Consider the following 14,536-nt stretch of genomic DNA (forward strand, 5'->3'; position numbering starts at 1 on the left):
CGGTTTTGTTTGACTTCACTCCTTGAAAAAGGTTGCAAGGTTATTTATTTGTGCGGGGCAATGGCCCTGGCTGCATTAACCTTTGTGTTGAACTCGTTGAACAAAAAAACTCCTAATTCTGCACCTAGATTTCCGAACATTTTGACGTATTAATGTTAAATGTCTATAGATGATGTGTTGTGTAAGTAATTTTATTTACATAGTTCAAATACTGAATGATTTATTGTTAGTTGTAAGTTATGAGCAGTTTATAGAACTTTTCTTACTCCTTTCTACATCTTTGTCTGATACATTACTAAATATGTGTTCAGGTCAACTCTGGCAAATATGAACTGGAAGCCAGAGAAGAGTAGATGAACTAAAAGTAGAACAACACCATCAGTCATTTTGATTCAAATAGTTTCATTTCTCTTTCGCTTTGACCGGGGGGGAAACTCATGCTGCACATGACAGATAAATGAGGAACCTGACTCGGGGCAGAGCAAACGTTTGTTCCACGTCATACTTCATTTCAGATTATGACGACATCAGCTCCAGCCGCAAAACCTCTCACTTTCACCTCTGGCTGTCGAGGATTTTTCTTATTTTAATGCAGAAATGTCTGGAGAAACCTTTCCAGCATTGGCATTGGCAGACGATCAGGAGAGCAGCGCTCGCTATCCGCTGTGTCATTTTCAATGGCTTTCAGGGAATAATTCTCTTCTCATTATGAAAGGTCACCCCTGCCATCTGCTGGTGTAAATAGAAAACAGCCTTTTTTTCAGTTGGATAACCAAAATATTAGCTGCTTGCCATCACTTTTTTTATTTTTTTTTATTTTTACAATGAAATTCTTTGCATAGGCCGTCTAAAAAGTAAGTTTAGGCTGCAGTAACACAAGCATAAAGGCCAGTTTTTGTTTGAAAAACCATTAACACAGATCTCAGTGAAAACAAACCTCTTTTCAGATTTTGGAACTAACATAATTTGATCCCTGCTGTGTGCTGCCCCCCTCCTTTCTCCAGTGGCTGCCATATCTAGGCTAGCCCCTCCTCTCACATCCAGAATGTGCCAAGAACGAAGTGCTGCTCAGATCAGAATATTCTCTGGCCGATGTTACACAAAGATGAGCTTACATTTCTGTGTCTCTGGGCTTTTCTGTTTTTTCCATTTCCTGAGCTCTGTAGGGTTTAAATAACACAGGAATACATAATAAACTCTCTGCACTCTTCTCATTATCTAGGTGGTTCAGTTGGATATACAATTTAAGTCTAGAGTAAGAATAGTTGCATTAAATCGAGGGTCTCATGTGACATGTAATATGTGAAGTATAACTATACTGTTCTCTCGGGATCTGATGATTTATTGTTGTTGTTGTTCATTGTATATATATAATACCCATTATATGGGCTTATCTTTTTGTTTCAGATGGATTCAGTGTGTAATCTAACTCTAATCCAATTGTTTGTGCCCGAACAGGTTTTTCATTTAACTGACTTTGAACTGTGGGTGAAAGAACTTGACTCCAAAGGGTTTACTCTGTAAAAAATGATAATAATAATAAAAAAATGTATTAATCAAATATATAGAAATGAACAAACCTAATCTCCTCCATTTCCTCAAGGAAGCAGAAAATAATGTGATTATTTGGTAAATAGTATAATATTCATTTAACGCACTGGCTGGTAACTGCTCAAAAAGCACATTTTCTTCAGTTAAGCTTGTATTTTAATATCCAGTTTTATTTTTGTCTTCTATTGTTTGGTCTTTAAAGAGATAACCTGGCTGGATTTAACCCTTTCCTTGACCTTTGTACTATACTTATGTACTTGCGAAATACTGCAGTTTCCTAAAAAAAACAATACACACAATCAAAGATGCGTCTGATGAACCAGGTTAGAACAAAGACTCCGGACCGTGAAAGTGTAGTATTTTTATTACAGTATTCTTGTCTTTCTTCTTGAGGCCAATCCCATCCAATTTAACACATTTCCTGTTTGTGCTCTGGGTCCAACCAGCGGAGCGGTTGCATGTGCACTAATCAACACACAGAGAAGAAGCTTGGTAGAGTTAAGATGGCGGCATGTGGGTGAGGAGGCTGGGATCTAAACTCGAGGTTTTTCGTCATTAAACGATTCCTATGAATCCGCATAATTACAGTAATCGAAAGAATAACCATTTCCACGTCTTTCACACGTCTCTGTGTGATTTTGGATTGACCCCATGACATCTATACACTTCGTGGTTCACCCGTTGCCCGGGACCGAGGATCAGCTCAATGACAGGTATTTTGTTGCGGCCCATGGAAAAGAAGGAATTTAATCAATATTTATGGACGGGGTGTGCTACATATTATTCGAGGTTGTGTTTGCTGATGCTGTTGACATTGTCATGTGCATGCATTCGGGTTTGAATAATTTAAATGACCCCCCAGGGTTGTAACAAGGCCCGGCCTTTTGAACAATCCTTGTTAGCTTGCTGCTACCTAAACAGTCGGTCCAGTTAGCTAAATGCTAACCCGTTAACTGGCCGAGGATACGAATAGCTAATGCTAGCAGGCTGTTTCCTTCGCTCTCGGGAAGGATTGGCTCACAGTCAAAGTTGAGATAGACAATGCGGGTTGGGGGATGGGGAAAGAGAGGGAAATAAAGGTCGTAAAACACAACTTTGACGAAAAATTCCCACCTTTTCGTGTAAAGTTGCGTATACGCTCCTTTGACATGTGTCATGGTTTGTTTTGCGGGTGTCTCGTTGATTATCATGATCAATGAAGCGGCTAACGTCAGCTAACCGATAGCTAGCTGCTAATGCTAGCAAGCTGCTGCTAAATTCGCTACCACGCTCTCGACAATACCAAATATTTGAATTTCAGGGTCTTTGTGCCAAGGTGTGTTTCCCTAAACGTTAATGGCATAGTTGATTACTAAACATCGCCGAGAATAATGGCCTCCTTTGTCCGTTTTAACGTCGCGCACGGAGATAAATATTTAAAATATGCAGCGAAGCAGAGTTAGCACTATTGCATTTCCATTAATCTTGTTATCGTCTTTAATAAGGGGGCCAGCCAGGGCTTATAAAGTGTGTATGATCTCTGCTGGACTCTTCAGTGTTCACATAATCACGCAGCATATTAATTATTTTCACTCCTACCCTAATACCAAGTGGTCACTGTGTACACGAATAGTTAATCTAGTTGCTCGCAATATTATTGGTAATGGCACGGTGCTGGTATGGATCACATTCTGTTTAATGGGCTGTATTTCGACACTGAAGATATCATTAGTCAGTGGTATTTGGAAAAAAAAAAAGAAAAGGTCTTGGAAAATAGTGTGCGACCTGTATTTTGGCTGAACATGTGATTTATGATAAACCTATTTATAACATCCATTGAGATTGAACTGATTAATGAGCTGTTCCACTTAAAGACAAAGAGGTTGAGAAGTCAGAGTGTTTTTAGAATAACCTTGAGATTAAGAACTGGATATGGGCTCAGAGTATTTGAACCCTCCTTGCAGGTTAGTGTACTAACTCCTGGGGAACAGCTTTGGTCCGACTGTCAGGGAAGCTCAGTTTACTCTACTGGGAAGGAATCTTATTGAAAACACCACTCAGACATCTTAGTGGTATGGACCATTGGTTCCTTAAAGAGGTCACGGCTGTTCCATCCCCAGGCATGCATGCCATTGCATGCTACAGTCACCATGTGCTGCTGGGAGGCCCCCTCCTCTCTTTTCCCCATGAAGGAACTTGCAGTTGTCAAAGCAGATAAGTGCTTCTATCTGAAATAAAAAGGCTCGGTCCAGCTTGGCTCATTAAAAGCGCTTGCCTGGCATGAACATCCGGTCAGATTTCCCCAACCAAGTGCCAGTGGTTTGTTAGTCCTAACTGTGGTCTGCTTAGACACTTGAGTTTTGTACAGTGGAATGGCAAAGAGAATTGCACTGTAGCGAGATGGACGTTTAATATGCTTTTGCTGTGCTGTAGTGAAGCTGTTTTAAATGGCTCATTGAGGACAGGGGATTTGTCATCGCAACAGTAGTGCCATTTGTTTCGATGGGTAGGTTAGTGAATGGCTGACCTGGATGCTTTGTGAGTCATTTTCTCATACCTTCTTGCGGTGTTTGCACTGATGCATTTGCTTTGAATTTGCTTCTTAATGGTGAGGGGAACTTTAGCTCATCTGTTTTTATCTCTCACACAGTGGTCCAGAGGAAAGTGACAGAAGCACTGTGTATAACTTACAAAAGTGTGTTTACGTTTTAACTTGCGTTTGGTGACTTTCAAAGGGGTTTGACATGCAGAGCTCAATGGAGAGTTTATGTTCTTTTGTCAACTTGATGAAGCACTGGGAAAAATATGCATGAATGCGCAAGTGCCATGAAGAACTATATTTATAAAAGTATTTTTAAGTTGAGACGTTAACATGCAAATGTGATAACCGATAACTTCAGTCCCACAAGTCTGGGAGGTGTTAATTGCTTTTGTGACATGGAAGCAACAGTTTGTCATAATAGAGATTGTCAGCCTGTATTGGATGTGACGGTGTAAGGTTTCTGTTTAGTAAGTACATTTTTAATGATTTTCACAGTTTGTTTGTTTTTTTGCTTTGCAGATTTCCAGTTAACTAAAATAACAGGCTATTAAATCAGACTGACCAGTTTAGTGAGTGGTCGAGCAGATCATGTAACATAACATTCATTGTTTTTTTTTTTTGGAGTGGCAGGATTTGCACTTGCTTTGCATAGTAGTAGTGGGTGGCAGAGGTTTCTGAAATAAAAATCCTTCTCATTTTCTACTTGAACAGCTTTGGTTTCTGGTAGGTGGATTACTCTATTTAGGGCTAAGAAACTGATATTATCATGTTGTAATTTCTAGATTGCCCACCAGAGGATTTGGTTCCCTGCAGGTATTCGGTTGGCTAACTTAACTCTGTCGTCACTCATGAGTCAGTATAGCCACATTGCACGGTGAACTTATCAGACGGAAAACGTGTTACAAACAGTTTTCTTCATATTAAAGCGCAGATCGCTCGTTAACGGTGATCGGTCTTGCATATCTAGGTACTTCTTGTGGATCTTTGATCTGATGAGACAGTTTGAAGAAAACAAATAGTAATATGTTCCTTGACGCAGTAAGAAAGTTTACTTATTACCACGGCATTACAACTTTGCTCCTCCATCAAGGTTTTTTCAGAAGTTGCAGGGCTTGAATCATCATCATATTTGTCTCGATATCATTAACTCTTAATGGTCCTGCAGCTGGGTCTGTGATCTGTGCGCTGATGACCTTTGTGATTAATCGGCAACGTATGACACAGATGTTCTTTTGTGTTTCACATCAGCAAGCCCACAAGCATACACCATTACTGAAACTGCAAGCGAGCAAATTGTGGTCCACGGTTTATCTTCTCTTATATGTTCTAATGCTATCATAGAACAGTGTCTTATAAATTCAAGTTATATTCACTAAACACTACAGGATATTTAGGCTAATCAGATAAATCGTCAATACCCATGTGTGTCAAAACCGGTTGAAGTGCACATGTCCCTTCATTTTTGAGTTCCACACATTATCATATTACTTGCACTAATTTGTTTCTGCCTTTTTTTCGTCAGGCTCCGTGAAGTCTCAGAGAAACTCAACAAATACAGCTACAACAGGTGAGTCTCTGTTAACATTGTAATTAACCACTGCTTTCCTCAGTGTATTATCCCGTATGTCGTCTCACATTTCTGTGCACACTTATTTTTTTTTTTTTCCCCCCCTGATGCAGTCATCCACACCTTAGTCTGCTGGAGCAGGCCACCCTAAAACAGTGTGTTGTTGGTCCAAACCATGCTGGATTCCTCCTTGAGGTAATGCCATAAGACATTATCATAAACCAAACCCTTTAGGGATGTGGTTCGTTTCCCCACTGAAAAATGGGTAATGGGCATATTTAGATTTTTAACTGGGTTCCTTTTATTAAATGATCTCTAGTTTAGCAAATACACGAAAGATAATCTGCTTCTGTGTTCCTTTTCTTTCAGAGCAGATCTAAAAAAATTTTGCATATGTTGTTTAAATACACGATAGCAACATAAGCAGGGTAACTCAGTTTGAACAGAGCTATGTACACAGTGAAGAGGCATGTGGTAATTGACCTAATTTTTCTGAGGACTGTGGAGTTATGTGTTGTGGAGCCATTAAGTGCACTGCAATTATAGATTGTGTGACGTATCACACACAGTGTTATGTATTAGTGAGTGTGATGAGGTAGATTGTTATCGTTAAGTATGCAGCGTCTTTGTTATAAATCAACTGATGTGTGTTTTACATATGGACTGAAACTGACTTACGTTCAGAGGTGAAAGGTTGTTAAATGTTTGAAGCGATTCTATGATTATGTAATGAACTGTGCTCACAGTTACAGTACAGATTTTCCTTCTTGAAGTATGTGACCCTGAAAAATCCTGCATGGTCTTTCTTTCAGGATGGACGTGTGTGCAGAATCAGCTTTGCTGTCCAGCCTGACCGCCTGGAGCTCAGCAAACCGGACGGCAGCGATGGGTGAGACATGTCTTTACGATGGGATCTGCCCTGGAAACGTTTTTTAGCTTTTACGACTGAATTGGAAAGCAGATTGGTTGTGGAGATGTCTAGCTCAAGATGCACTCAACATGCTCAGGCTCACTGATTGTTGGCTGCTGCGATTTAAATTCTATTGAGTGCTGGTGCCCTTTTTGGCGAGTATGACACATTTGGACTTTTCATTTGGAAAATAATACTCAGGCTCTTTGTGACACATATTTCATCTAACAGCGCTGAAACATGCATCTGAAATCATCATGGGTCTAATTCCAAACAGCCCTGCGCTAACCTGCCACTGTTCAACATGCTGTTGGTCTTGTGCTTGACTTGTGATAGATTTTGATATCTAATCAGTAGTGGGTTTTTTGCCTTGCAGTATAATTTCAGACTTTGTAATCTTGATACCAAATCACCAAGAACACGGCACTTTCCAAACTGTTTGTGTAACTTTCTCAGAGCCAGTCGTCTTTATGGCTGTGCAAGTGTGTGCTTTTTGCCATGATTCATTCTTTCTTTTTTTCTGTAAAAATACCTTTTTGACTAGCTGCTTTGTTTAGTGCTGGCTATGAGCATGTATTTTGGTGAGTGTTTCATTGATGTTGTTGATGTTCTGCCAGCAGAACAGCATCCAGCAGTGATTTCATATACTAGCTGCTAAATATGCATGTGGATCAGGCTGTAAAAGGCTGAGGAGCTCCCTGCTTCAAACTTTTCTGCTGAACATATATTTTGTTCCCTGCCACATGACATGCAAAACAAGATGAGATGGTTTCAAATGGTAATAGCTTTTCAGCGCCATTGTGGGTTGCTGGGAAACTTACAGAAAGTAAAATAAGAGGTTGTCTTTGGCGAGTTTGTCGGCTTACTGAAAAAACAAACTAATACACTCTGTTATTTTGTCTGACAGAAGCTACAAGCTTTGTGTCAGCTTCTTGCCTGCTGGTTTGAATTTGCAGTTTCTGTGTATTGCATTTGAATAACTGAACTGAATCACTGTTTCTTTATTCGACTGCCCCTTTGTTACAGTGTGGTACTAACTGTGATTGTATTATTTTGTTGGAAGGTTTTTAAATTCAGTGTTACTGTGGGTTTTTTATTTTTTTTGCCAAATTGTCACAATTTTTGTTAATTTGTTTCCTACTTGGAGCACATCCGTTAAGAATATTGCAGCAAACTTAATTTAATTAAATGCAGAACATATCCCATTATCCAAAATCAGGAAATAGGAGAAACAGCTGCAGCCCCAAAACCCCAAGAACTTTTAAAAATGGAAAGTCTTGAAAGAGGAACGAGTTGCATCCAATTCTGATTCCCAAGGGTGTTGCCATGCTAGTCTCCATAATACCCCTCCTGTTTATTAACAGTTGACAGTTAATTGACAGAAAATAAATCCTGAACCAAGGGGTTTAAATTAATAAATACCTGGGGTAAATGTAGTTTCTGCGACCCAGGTAATTAAAAAAAAAAATAATATTTTTTTAGTCCTTTTGGGACAATTGTAGGTTTGTAACCGATCTCCCATCTTTTGTTTCCAGTTCAAAGTTGAGCAGTGGTTCAGGGACAGGAAGGAGCTCCAGGCCAGGCAGGACTAGTGATCCGCCCTGGTTCCTGTCTGGTTCTGACACACTGGGCAGACTGGCAGGCAACACCCTTGGGTAAGTTCTAGCAGGGCTGACAGAGACGAATGTTTCTGTGAAAGCACATTGTACAGAGCATAGCACTGATGCGGCAGTGGGTTTGCGCTGTATTCCCCTGCAGGGTTCAGTGCCACACACTCTGAAGACAGAGCTTTATTGTTTGGTCAAAAATATAATGAATAAATGTGTCCTCCAGACGAAAGCTTATGTATAAAAAAGCACGGCCATGATCCTCAACCCTGTCGTTTTCTTAATATAGTCATTGTGGTTCCTGATATTTAAGCTGTGTACAGCTGAAAGAGCTGCAGACTGCAAACCTGCACACTTACAAATCCAGTGTTGAACTAAAACTAAATTATGATTGTGGTTTAAATATTTAAAGTATATACACAGTACTCTATAGAGTAAATTCTAGTACACCTGTATACTGTCACCTGGTAAAATTAGGTAAAAGGCCACCATTTAATTAATTATTTCTTGTAAATGCAATGCGAAACCTCAGGACTGTCTGTCTGGACTGTGGTGTCACTAAGGCTGAATCTCTCTGTAGCCAGATGTGTGCGTGTTTTGAGTCTACTCTCTTAGTCGTGTGGTGTTTTTCTACTTTGTCTGACCATGGCCTTGCACCGTGTGTAACAGGAGTCGCTGGAGCTCTGGTGTAAATGGAGGCAGTGGAGGAGGTGGAAGCGGAGGAGGAGCTGGAGGAGGTGGAGCAGGAGGTGGTAGCAGTGGAGGAGGAGGGGGTGGTGGAGGAGGCGGAGGTGGAGGCACGTCGGGCAGGTTGTCGACTGCAGCTCGTGATTCCCGCCGACAGACCAGGGTGATCCGCACAGGCAGGGATCGTGGCTCGGGCCTTCTCGGCAGCCAGCCTCAGCCTGTCATCCCAGCCTCTGTCATCCCTGAAGAACTTATTACTCAGGTACTGCATTCTCTCTAGCATTTTTTTGTTACATGTTTTCTTTTGCACGTAATTGTTAACACTGCACATCTACTCTTCAGTTACGACAGAATATTAATGAGATATATCATCTACTTTTGTGTCCTTGAACTTTACCCCAGGCCCAGGTAGTCCTTCAAGGGAAATCCAGGAGTGTGATCATAAGGGAGCTCCAGAGGACCAACCTAGATGTCAACCTTGCCGTCAACAACCTCCTGAGCCGGGATGATGAAGATGGTGATGATGGAGATGACACAGCCAGCGAGTCCTACCTCCCTGGAGGTTTGTCAGCCAAAGACAAAATATCTCTTATGAAATAATGTTGTGTGAGATCACTCCCCAGCTATATCACTGTTGGTGATTAGAAAAGTATTAGTTTTCTATTTAATTATGAGCACTGAAGTAGTCTAGACAGATTTTCTTTTTTTTTTTTTTGTATATTATGTAATCTTATACTTGCATGCTTTTTGTCTTTCCCCTGTGTAGAAGACCTGATGTCCCTGTTAGATGCAGACATTCACTCAGCCCATCCTAGCGTCATTATTGATGCTGATGCCATGTTCTCTGAGGACATCAGCTACTTTGGCTACCCCTCTTTTAGACGCTCCTCACTGTCTCGCCTTGGATCCTCCAGAGGTAACTCAACAGGTCACCTCTGACTACAGAATGGGAGGCAGGGTATTATAAAGGCTTTTGGTGGCAGCACTGGTGATGGCTTTTGTTCGTGGGGATGGAGCTTTATTAGCTTTAACTGACAGCCGGCAAACTGGAAAATTTACGACGGTGTTTTCCTGCAGATGGCTTATGAGATTAGCTTATCTGACAAGCAAAATATTTTTATGGCAAAAAAAATACAGCTGTAGATGTAATGCCTAACATTACCTCTTCAGTAAACTGAGCTACTGGTTTTATGCAAATTATAATAATCAGTGAAATGGTTTTAGTTTGTTTGTTGGATAAAATTCCTCTTCTGTTTGTTTATCTGAACACAGATTATAAATGTTTGGTGTTGTGTGCTGCATGGCTGTAGTACATACTGTGAGCTCTCTGAGAAAGGCCCGCTAGGCCCACCTGTCTTAACAGCGACCCTTTAATGCAGTTTATTTTAAAACCTACCTAGCCCACTTCTAGCCCATATATGCATGCTTTCTTTCTCTCTGTCCACTTCCTCTTCTAGCTCGCATTTTAACACATGAGCGTGCAAAGTGACTCACCCACGGTATAATATAGACTCCCACTCAATCTCCAGTATTTCAATTGATTGATTTGCATCACAGTGATTCCTGAAGAATCTATCTTTCTCTCTCTATTCTTAAAACTATGTTGACGGGTCTTTCCCAGAGAGTGGCTTACTTCTATCCCACTGGTGTGACCTTATTGCATACCAGTTCTCCTTCTTCCCTTAGAGCGTGACTCAGAGCTGTTGCGTGAACGTGAGTCTGTATTGAGGTTACGTGAGCGCCGGTGGCTCGATGGGGCCTCGTTCGACACAGAGCGAGGTTCCACCAGCCGTGAGGGTGAGCCTAGCCTCGACAAGAAGAGCATCCCAGTCCAGAGCCCTGTGTCCCTGGGAGAAGAGCTCCAGTGGTGGCCTGACAAGGTAAGATGAGTGCAGCAATTTCATGTCTTTTTAAAACAAAAGGTTTACTGTGATTGCATCTCAGGTTGAGGATCCATTGGTTCAGTTTCCTGTGAATATCACTAGATGCCTCAAAAATCCAACGTGCCTGGAGTTTAGTTCTATTCTTTGAACATTCGGATTTTACTTTTTCATTAGCTGACATGTATTGAGATCTCTATTTTCCTCTCCAGGATGGTGTAAAGTTTGTGAGCATTGGAGCCATGTTCTCAGAGCTGGTAGCTGTGAGCTCCAAAGGAGAGCTTTATCAGTGGAAGTGGAGTGAACCTGAACCCTACAGGAATGCACAGGTATAGAATAAATACCTACAGTTTGTGAATATCATTGACGTTGCATCCTTTTCTTACTGTAACAATAGCCAGTTATCACTAGTGGTTTGTTTATTTTGTTTATGTTGGAGACCTAATATCGCTAACCTTCCTGTCATTTGTCACCAGAATCCTTCTATCCACCACCCACGTGTATCTTTCCTGGGCTTGACCAATGAGAAGATCACCTTACTGTCTGCTAATAGCATTAGAGCTACAGTAGCTACAGAGACCAACAAGGTATATTTTGATTGCTTCTCTTGACATTAGACGTTTACGCTCATATGGGCGTCCTCAAGAGTGCGATTAAGTAAATAAATGTGTAATCAGTCATCATAACTTTACCCACCTATGTAACTAAATGCTCATTAACTGATGTTTGTGTTTGGTGTATAGGTGGCGACCTGGGTGGACGACACACTGAGCACAGTGGCATCTAAGCTGGAGCACAGTGCTCAGGCTTTCCCTGAGCTGCAGGGGGAGCGCATGGTGTCGCTGCACTGCTGCGCACTCTACACATGTGCACAGCTAGAGAATAGCCTCTACTGGTGGTGAGAAGAAAATTAGTTTTTCTGTGAAACTTCATTGAATTGCTGTCATGTAAGATGGGAGTTTATCACAGAATGATAGGTTTCTCTTTCTATGTGTCCTTTAATAATGAAAAAACACCTTATAGTCAGAGCACATAGGTAATACTATGGGATTTAAGCCTTGTCTATATTTTGTCCTGCTTAGATTAAAATAATTTAGAATTCATGCAAAAAAAGTATGGCTTAACACGACAGTCTGCGTGGTTACGGTAGTTTAATTTTTCCCTGCCAGGAATGCACATCAAGCGACATGAAGTTTTAAGTTGTCCTCTGAGTTGCAAGAGTTGTATGGATATTTATTCACATGCACAGCTCCCACCCCTTTCTGTCTTTTCACAAAACACATGTATGAGTGAAGTGTCGATCGTTTACTACTTGTTTCTCTCTACAGGGGTGTTGTGCCTTTTAGTCAAAGGAAGAAGATGCTTGAAAAGGCCAGAGCCAAGAACAAAAAGCCAAAGTCCAGTGGTGGCATCTCATCAATACCCAACATCACTGTGGGAACACAGGTAATTTTACATTTTTGGTGAAAAATAGTTTCTCCAAGGACAAAGGAGTACTAAGTTCCTCTTCTGTCTGAAAGCTGATTTCTCAGCAGACATATTCAAACTTTCTGGCGCAAGCTCAATATTAGTCTTTCAGTTAGTGTTGCATAAATGTGCTGGTACTTAATTTACCGTTCCTCCTTTCCTTTAGGTGTGCTTGAGGAATAACCCCCTCTACCATGCCGGTGCAGTGGCCTTTTCTGTTAGTGCTGGGATTCCCAAAGTGGGCGTCTTGTTGGAGTCTGTCTGGAACATGAACGACAGCTGCAGGTTCCAGCTGCGCTCACCAGAAAGCCTCAAGAACATGGAGAAGACCACTAAGACCCAGGAAATCAAGTCAGTTTCATTTTAATTTGGAAAAGGCATTCATGTTTTAATCTTCTTTTATGCCACAGATGGAAACAATACAGACTTGATTGTAGAATGCGATTGTGTTGCTGTGCCCTTAAAACCAATAATAAAAGCAATTTGTGTGTCTTGTCTCTCCTTATAGGACTGAAAGCAAGCCGGAGCTGGTGAAGACTGAGATGGGTCCTCCTCCCTCCCCTGCCTCAACCTGCAGCGATACCTCTTCCATTGCTAGCAGTGCCTCACTGCCCTACAGTATGTTGGCTTCTCTCGTGCCATCTCTCCCTCATACCTGTTCACTCTCTCAGCAACACTCAAGTCCAGACTTTCCTATCTCCCAGGCACAGAACCAATTTCTTCCTCACTCTGTGCTCTCATTATTCCTTTGACTTTGAAACAGATGGTGCACAGGCTTTTATCAGCAGCTTTTTTTCCCTCGTCTGTTTTCCTGTCAGGGAACTGTGGCCAGCTCACAGTATATACTGTGGTATATTTGCCTGCCTCTTTACAGCCTCTTATCATATGGAATGCTACTGCAAGCTGTCAGTGTTTATAATTAATTTTCCTTAGTCCGCATTGATAAAGGAGCCTAGTCAGCAGAATACTTTTAATACACTAATTAGGCATATAAGTCTTAAGCCATTTACAATACCTTTGTATAGATAATGGTCTCTTATTTGAATGTTCAAAATGACTAGACGTTAATATATTTAAATGCTTGCAGAGCGAAGGCGTTCTACCCCGGCTCCCAAAGAGGAAGAGAAGGTCAATGAGGAGCAGTGGCCCCTCAGGGAGGTGGTCTTTGTGGAGGATGTTAAAAATGTTCCTGTGGGAAAGGTGGGTGTTTCTGAAATATTGCGAAACATAGAAATGTCAGAAGATCTTGTTATAGCAAAAAATGCACGTGTTCCTAGTTTCATATCGTTTGATTTTCACATTTCTTTACATTACCCTTTAGGTGCTTAAAGTGGATGGCGCATATGTTGCTGTGAAGTTTCCAGGGACTTCAAACAGCATGAGCAACCAGAGCACTGCAGCTCCCACGGACTCAGACCCATCATCACTGTTACAGGACTGTCGACTCCTCAGAATAGATGAGCTGCAGGTAGGGGCATCAAATGATCCGACATTGCTAATCTTCATTTCACCACTTGGGACACTTGGGACGGTGACATTCACTAACTTTTTGTCTATTTGCCAGGTGGTCAAAACCGGTGGGACTCCTAAAGTTCCTGATTGCTTTCAACGGACACCTAAAAAGCTCTGTATCCCAGAAAAGGCAGAGATTCTGGCTGTGAATGTTGACTCCAAAGGTGACTTTATAGGGCTTTAGTCTCCGTACAGCAGTAGATACTATATAATAAATGTCAATATATTTTAGTTTCCTATATATTTGTAGTTCTGTGTGGAATATTTCCTGACATTAAACCTCCCTTCATCTTCCAGGAGTCCATGCAGTGCTGAAAACTGGTAACTGGGTGAGGTACTGTATCTTTGACCTGGCCACAGGCAAAGCTGAGCAGGAGAATAACTTTCCTACTAGTAACCTGGCCTTCCTGGGGCAGAGTGAGCGCAATGTTGCCATCTTCACTGCAGGACAGGTGAGAACGGCTCCCATGTAGCTGACGTCTTTTCGCAGTTTTATACAACACACTGCAGAGAGATTTACTATCTCAAATCTGATCTCAAATGTTGAAATTATTTTGTTCCCCAGGAGTCTCCTATCATTCTCCGAGATGGAAATGGAACAATCTACCCTATGGCCAAAGACTGCATGGGTGGAATAAGAGATCCTGATTGGTTGGACCTGCCACCTATAAACAGCCTGGGAATGGGGGTGCACTCTCTGGCTAATCTCCCCTCTAACTCCACCATTAAAAAGAAAGCTGCTATTATTATCATGGCTGTCGAGGTAAACATGACCCTATAAATACGAGGTGACAAAAAATGAAAAACAAATTAGATAGTAGATAAACAAATAGA

At 41.4% G+C, this 14,536-nt stretch overlaps 1 protein-coding gene across 5 annotated transcripts in view; it reads left to right on the plus strand.

Moving 5' to 3' along the window:
• Positions 1-1,566: 1,566 nt before the first annotated feature.
• Positions 1,567-14,536, plus strand: part of ubr5 (ubiquitin protein ligase E3 component n-recognin 5) — a 28,958-nt gene continuing 15,988 nt past the window's right edge. For 2 of the 5 annotated variants that reach the window (XM_084556882.1, XM_084556883.1), the window contains exons 1-20: positions 1,567-2,264; positions 5,595-5,639; positions 5,753-5,834; positions 6,452-6,528; positions 8,085-8,204; positions 8,826-9,105; positions 9,246-9,405; positions 9,610-9,759; positions 10,512-10,723; positions 10,936-11,052; positions 11,200-11,310; positions 11,467-11,621; positions 12,052-12,169; positions 12,357-12,541; positions 12,699-12,808; positions 13,278-13,390; positions 13,512-13,658; positions 13,755-13,866; positions 14,000-14,154; positions 14,268-14,465. In XM_084556882.1, coding sequence (XP_084413008.1) covers positions 2,203-2,264; positions 5,595-5,639; positions 5,753-5,834; positions 6,452-6,528; positions 8,085-8,204; positions 8,826-9,105; positions 9,246-9,405; positions 9,610-9,759; positions 10,512-10,723; positions 10,936-11,052; positions 11,200-11,310; positions 11,467-11,621; positions 12,052-12,169; positions 12,357-12,541; positions 12,699-12,808; positions 13,278-13,390; positions 13,512-13,658; positions 13,755-13,866; positions 14,000-14,154; positions 14,268-14,465 — 2,709 coding nt within the window. In that variant the 5' untranslated portion in view covers positions 1,567-2,202. The remainder of the gene's footprint in view (positions 2,265-5,594; positions 5,640-5,752; positions 5,835-6,451; positions 6,529-8,084; positions 8,205-8,825; positions 9,106-9,245; positions 9,406-9,609; positions 9,760-10,511; positions 10,724-10,935; positions 11,053-11,199; positions 11,311-11,466; positions 11,622-12,051; positions 12,170-12,356; positions 12,542-12,698; positions 12,809-13,277; positions 13,391-13,511; positions 13,659-13,754; positions 13,867-13,999; positions 14,155-14,267; positions 14,466-14,536) is intronic. The other 3 variants (XM_084556879.1, XM_084556881.1, XM_084556880.1) reach the window with 2 other exon arrangements.

The sequence above is a fragment of the Chelon labrosus genome, assembly GCF_963514085.1.
Source record: "Chelon labrosus genome assembly, chromosome: 12".
In the NCBI taxonomy this organism is placed as follows: domain Eukaryota; kingdom Metazoa; phylum Chordata; class Actinopteri; order Mugiliformes; family Mugilidae; genus Chelon; species Chelon labrosus.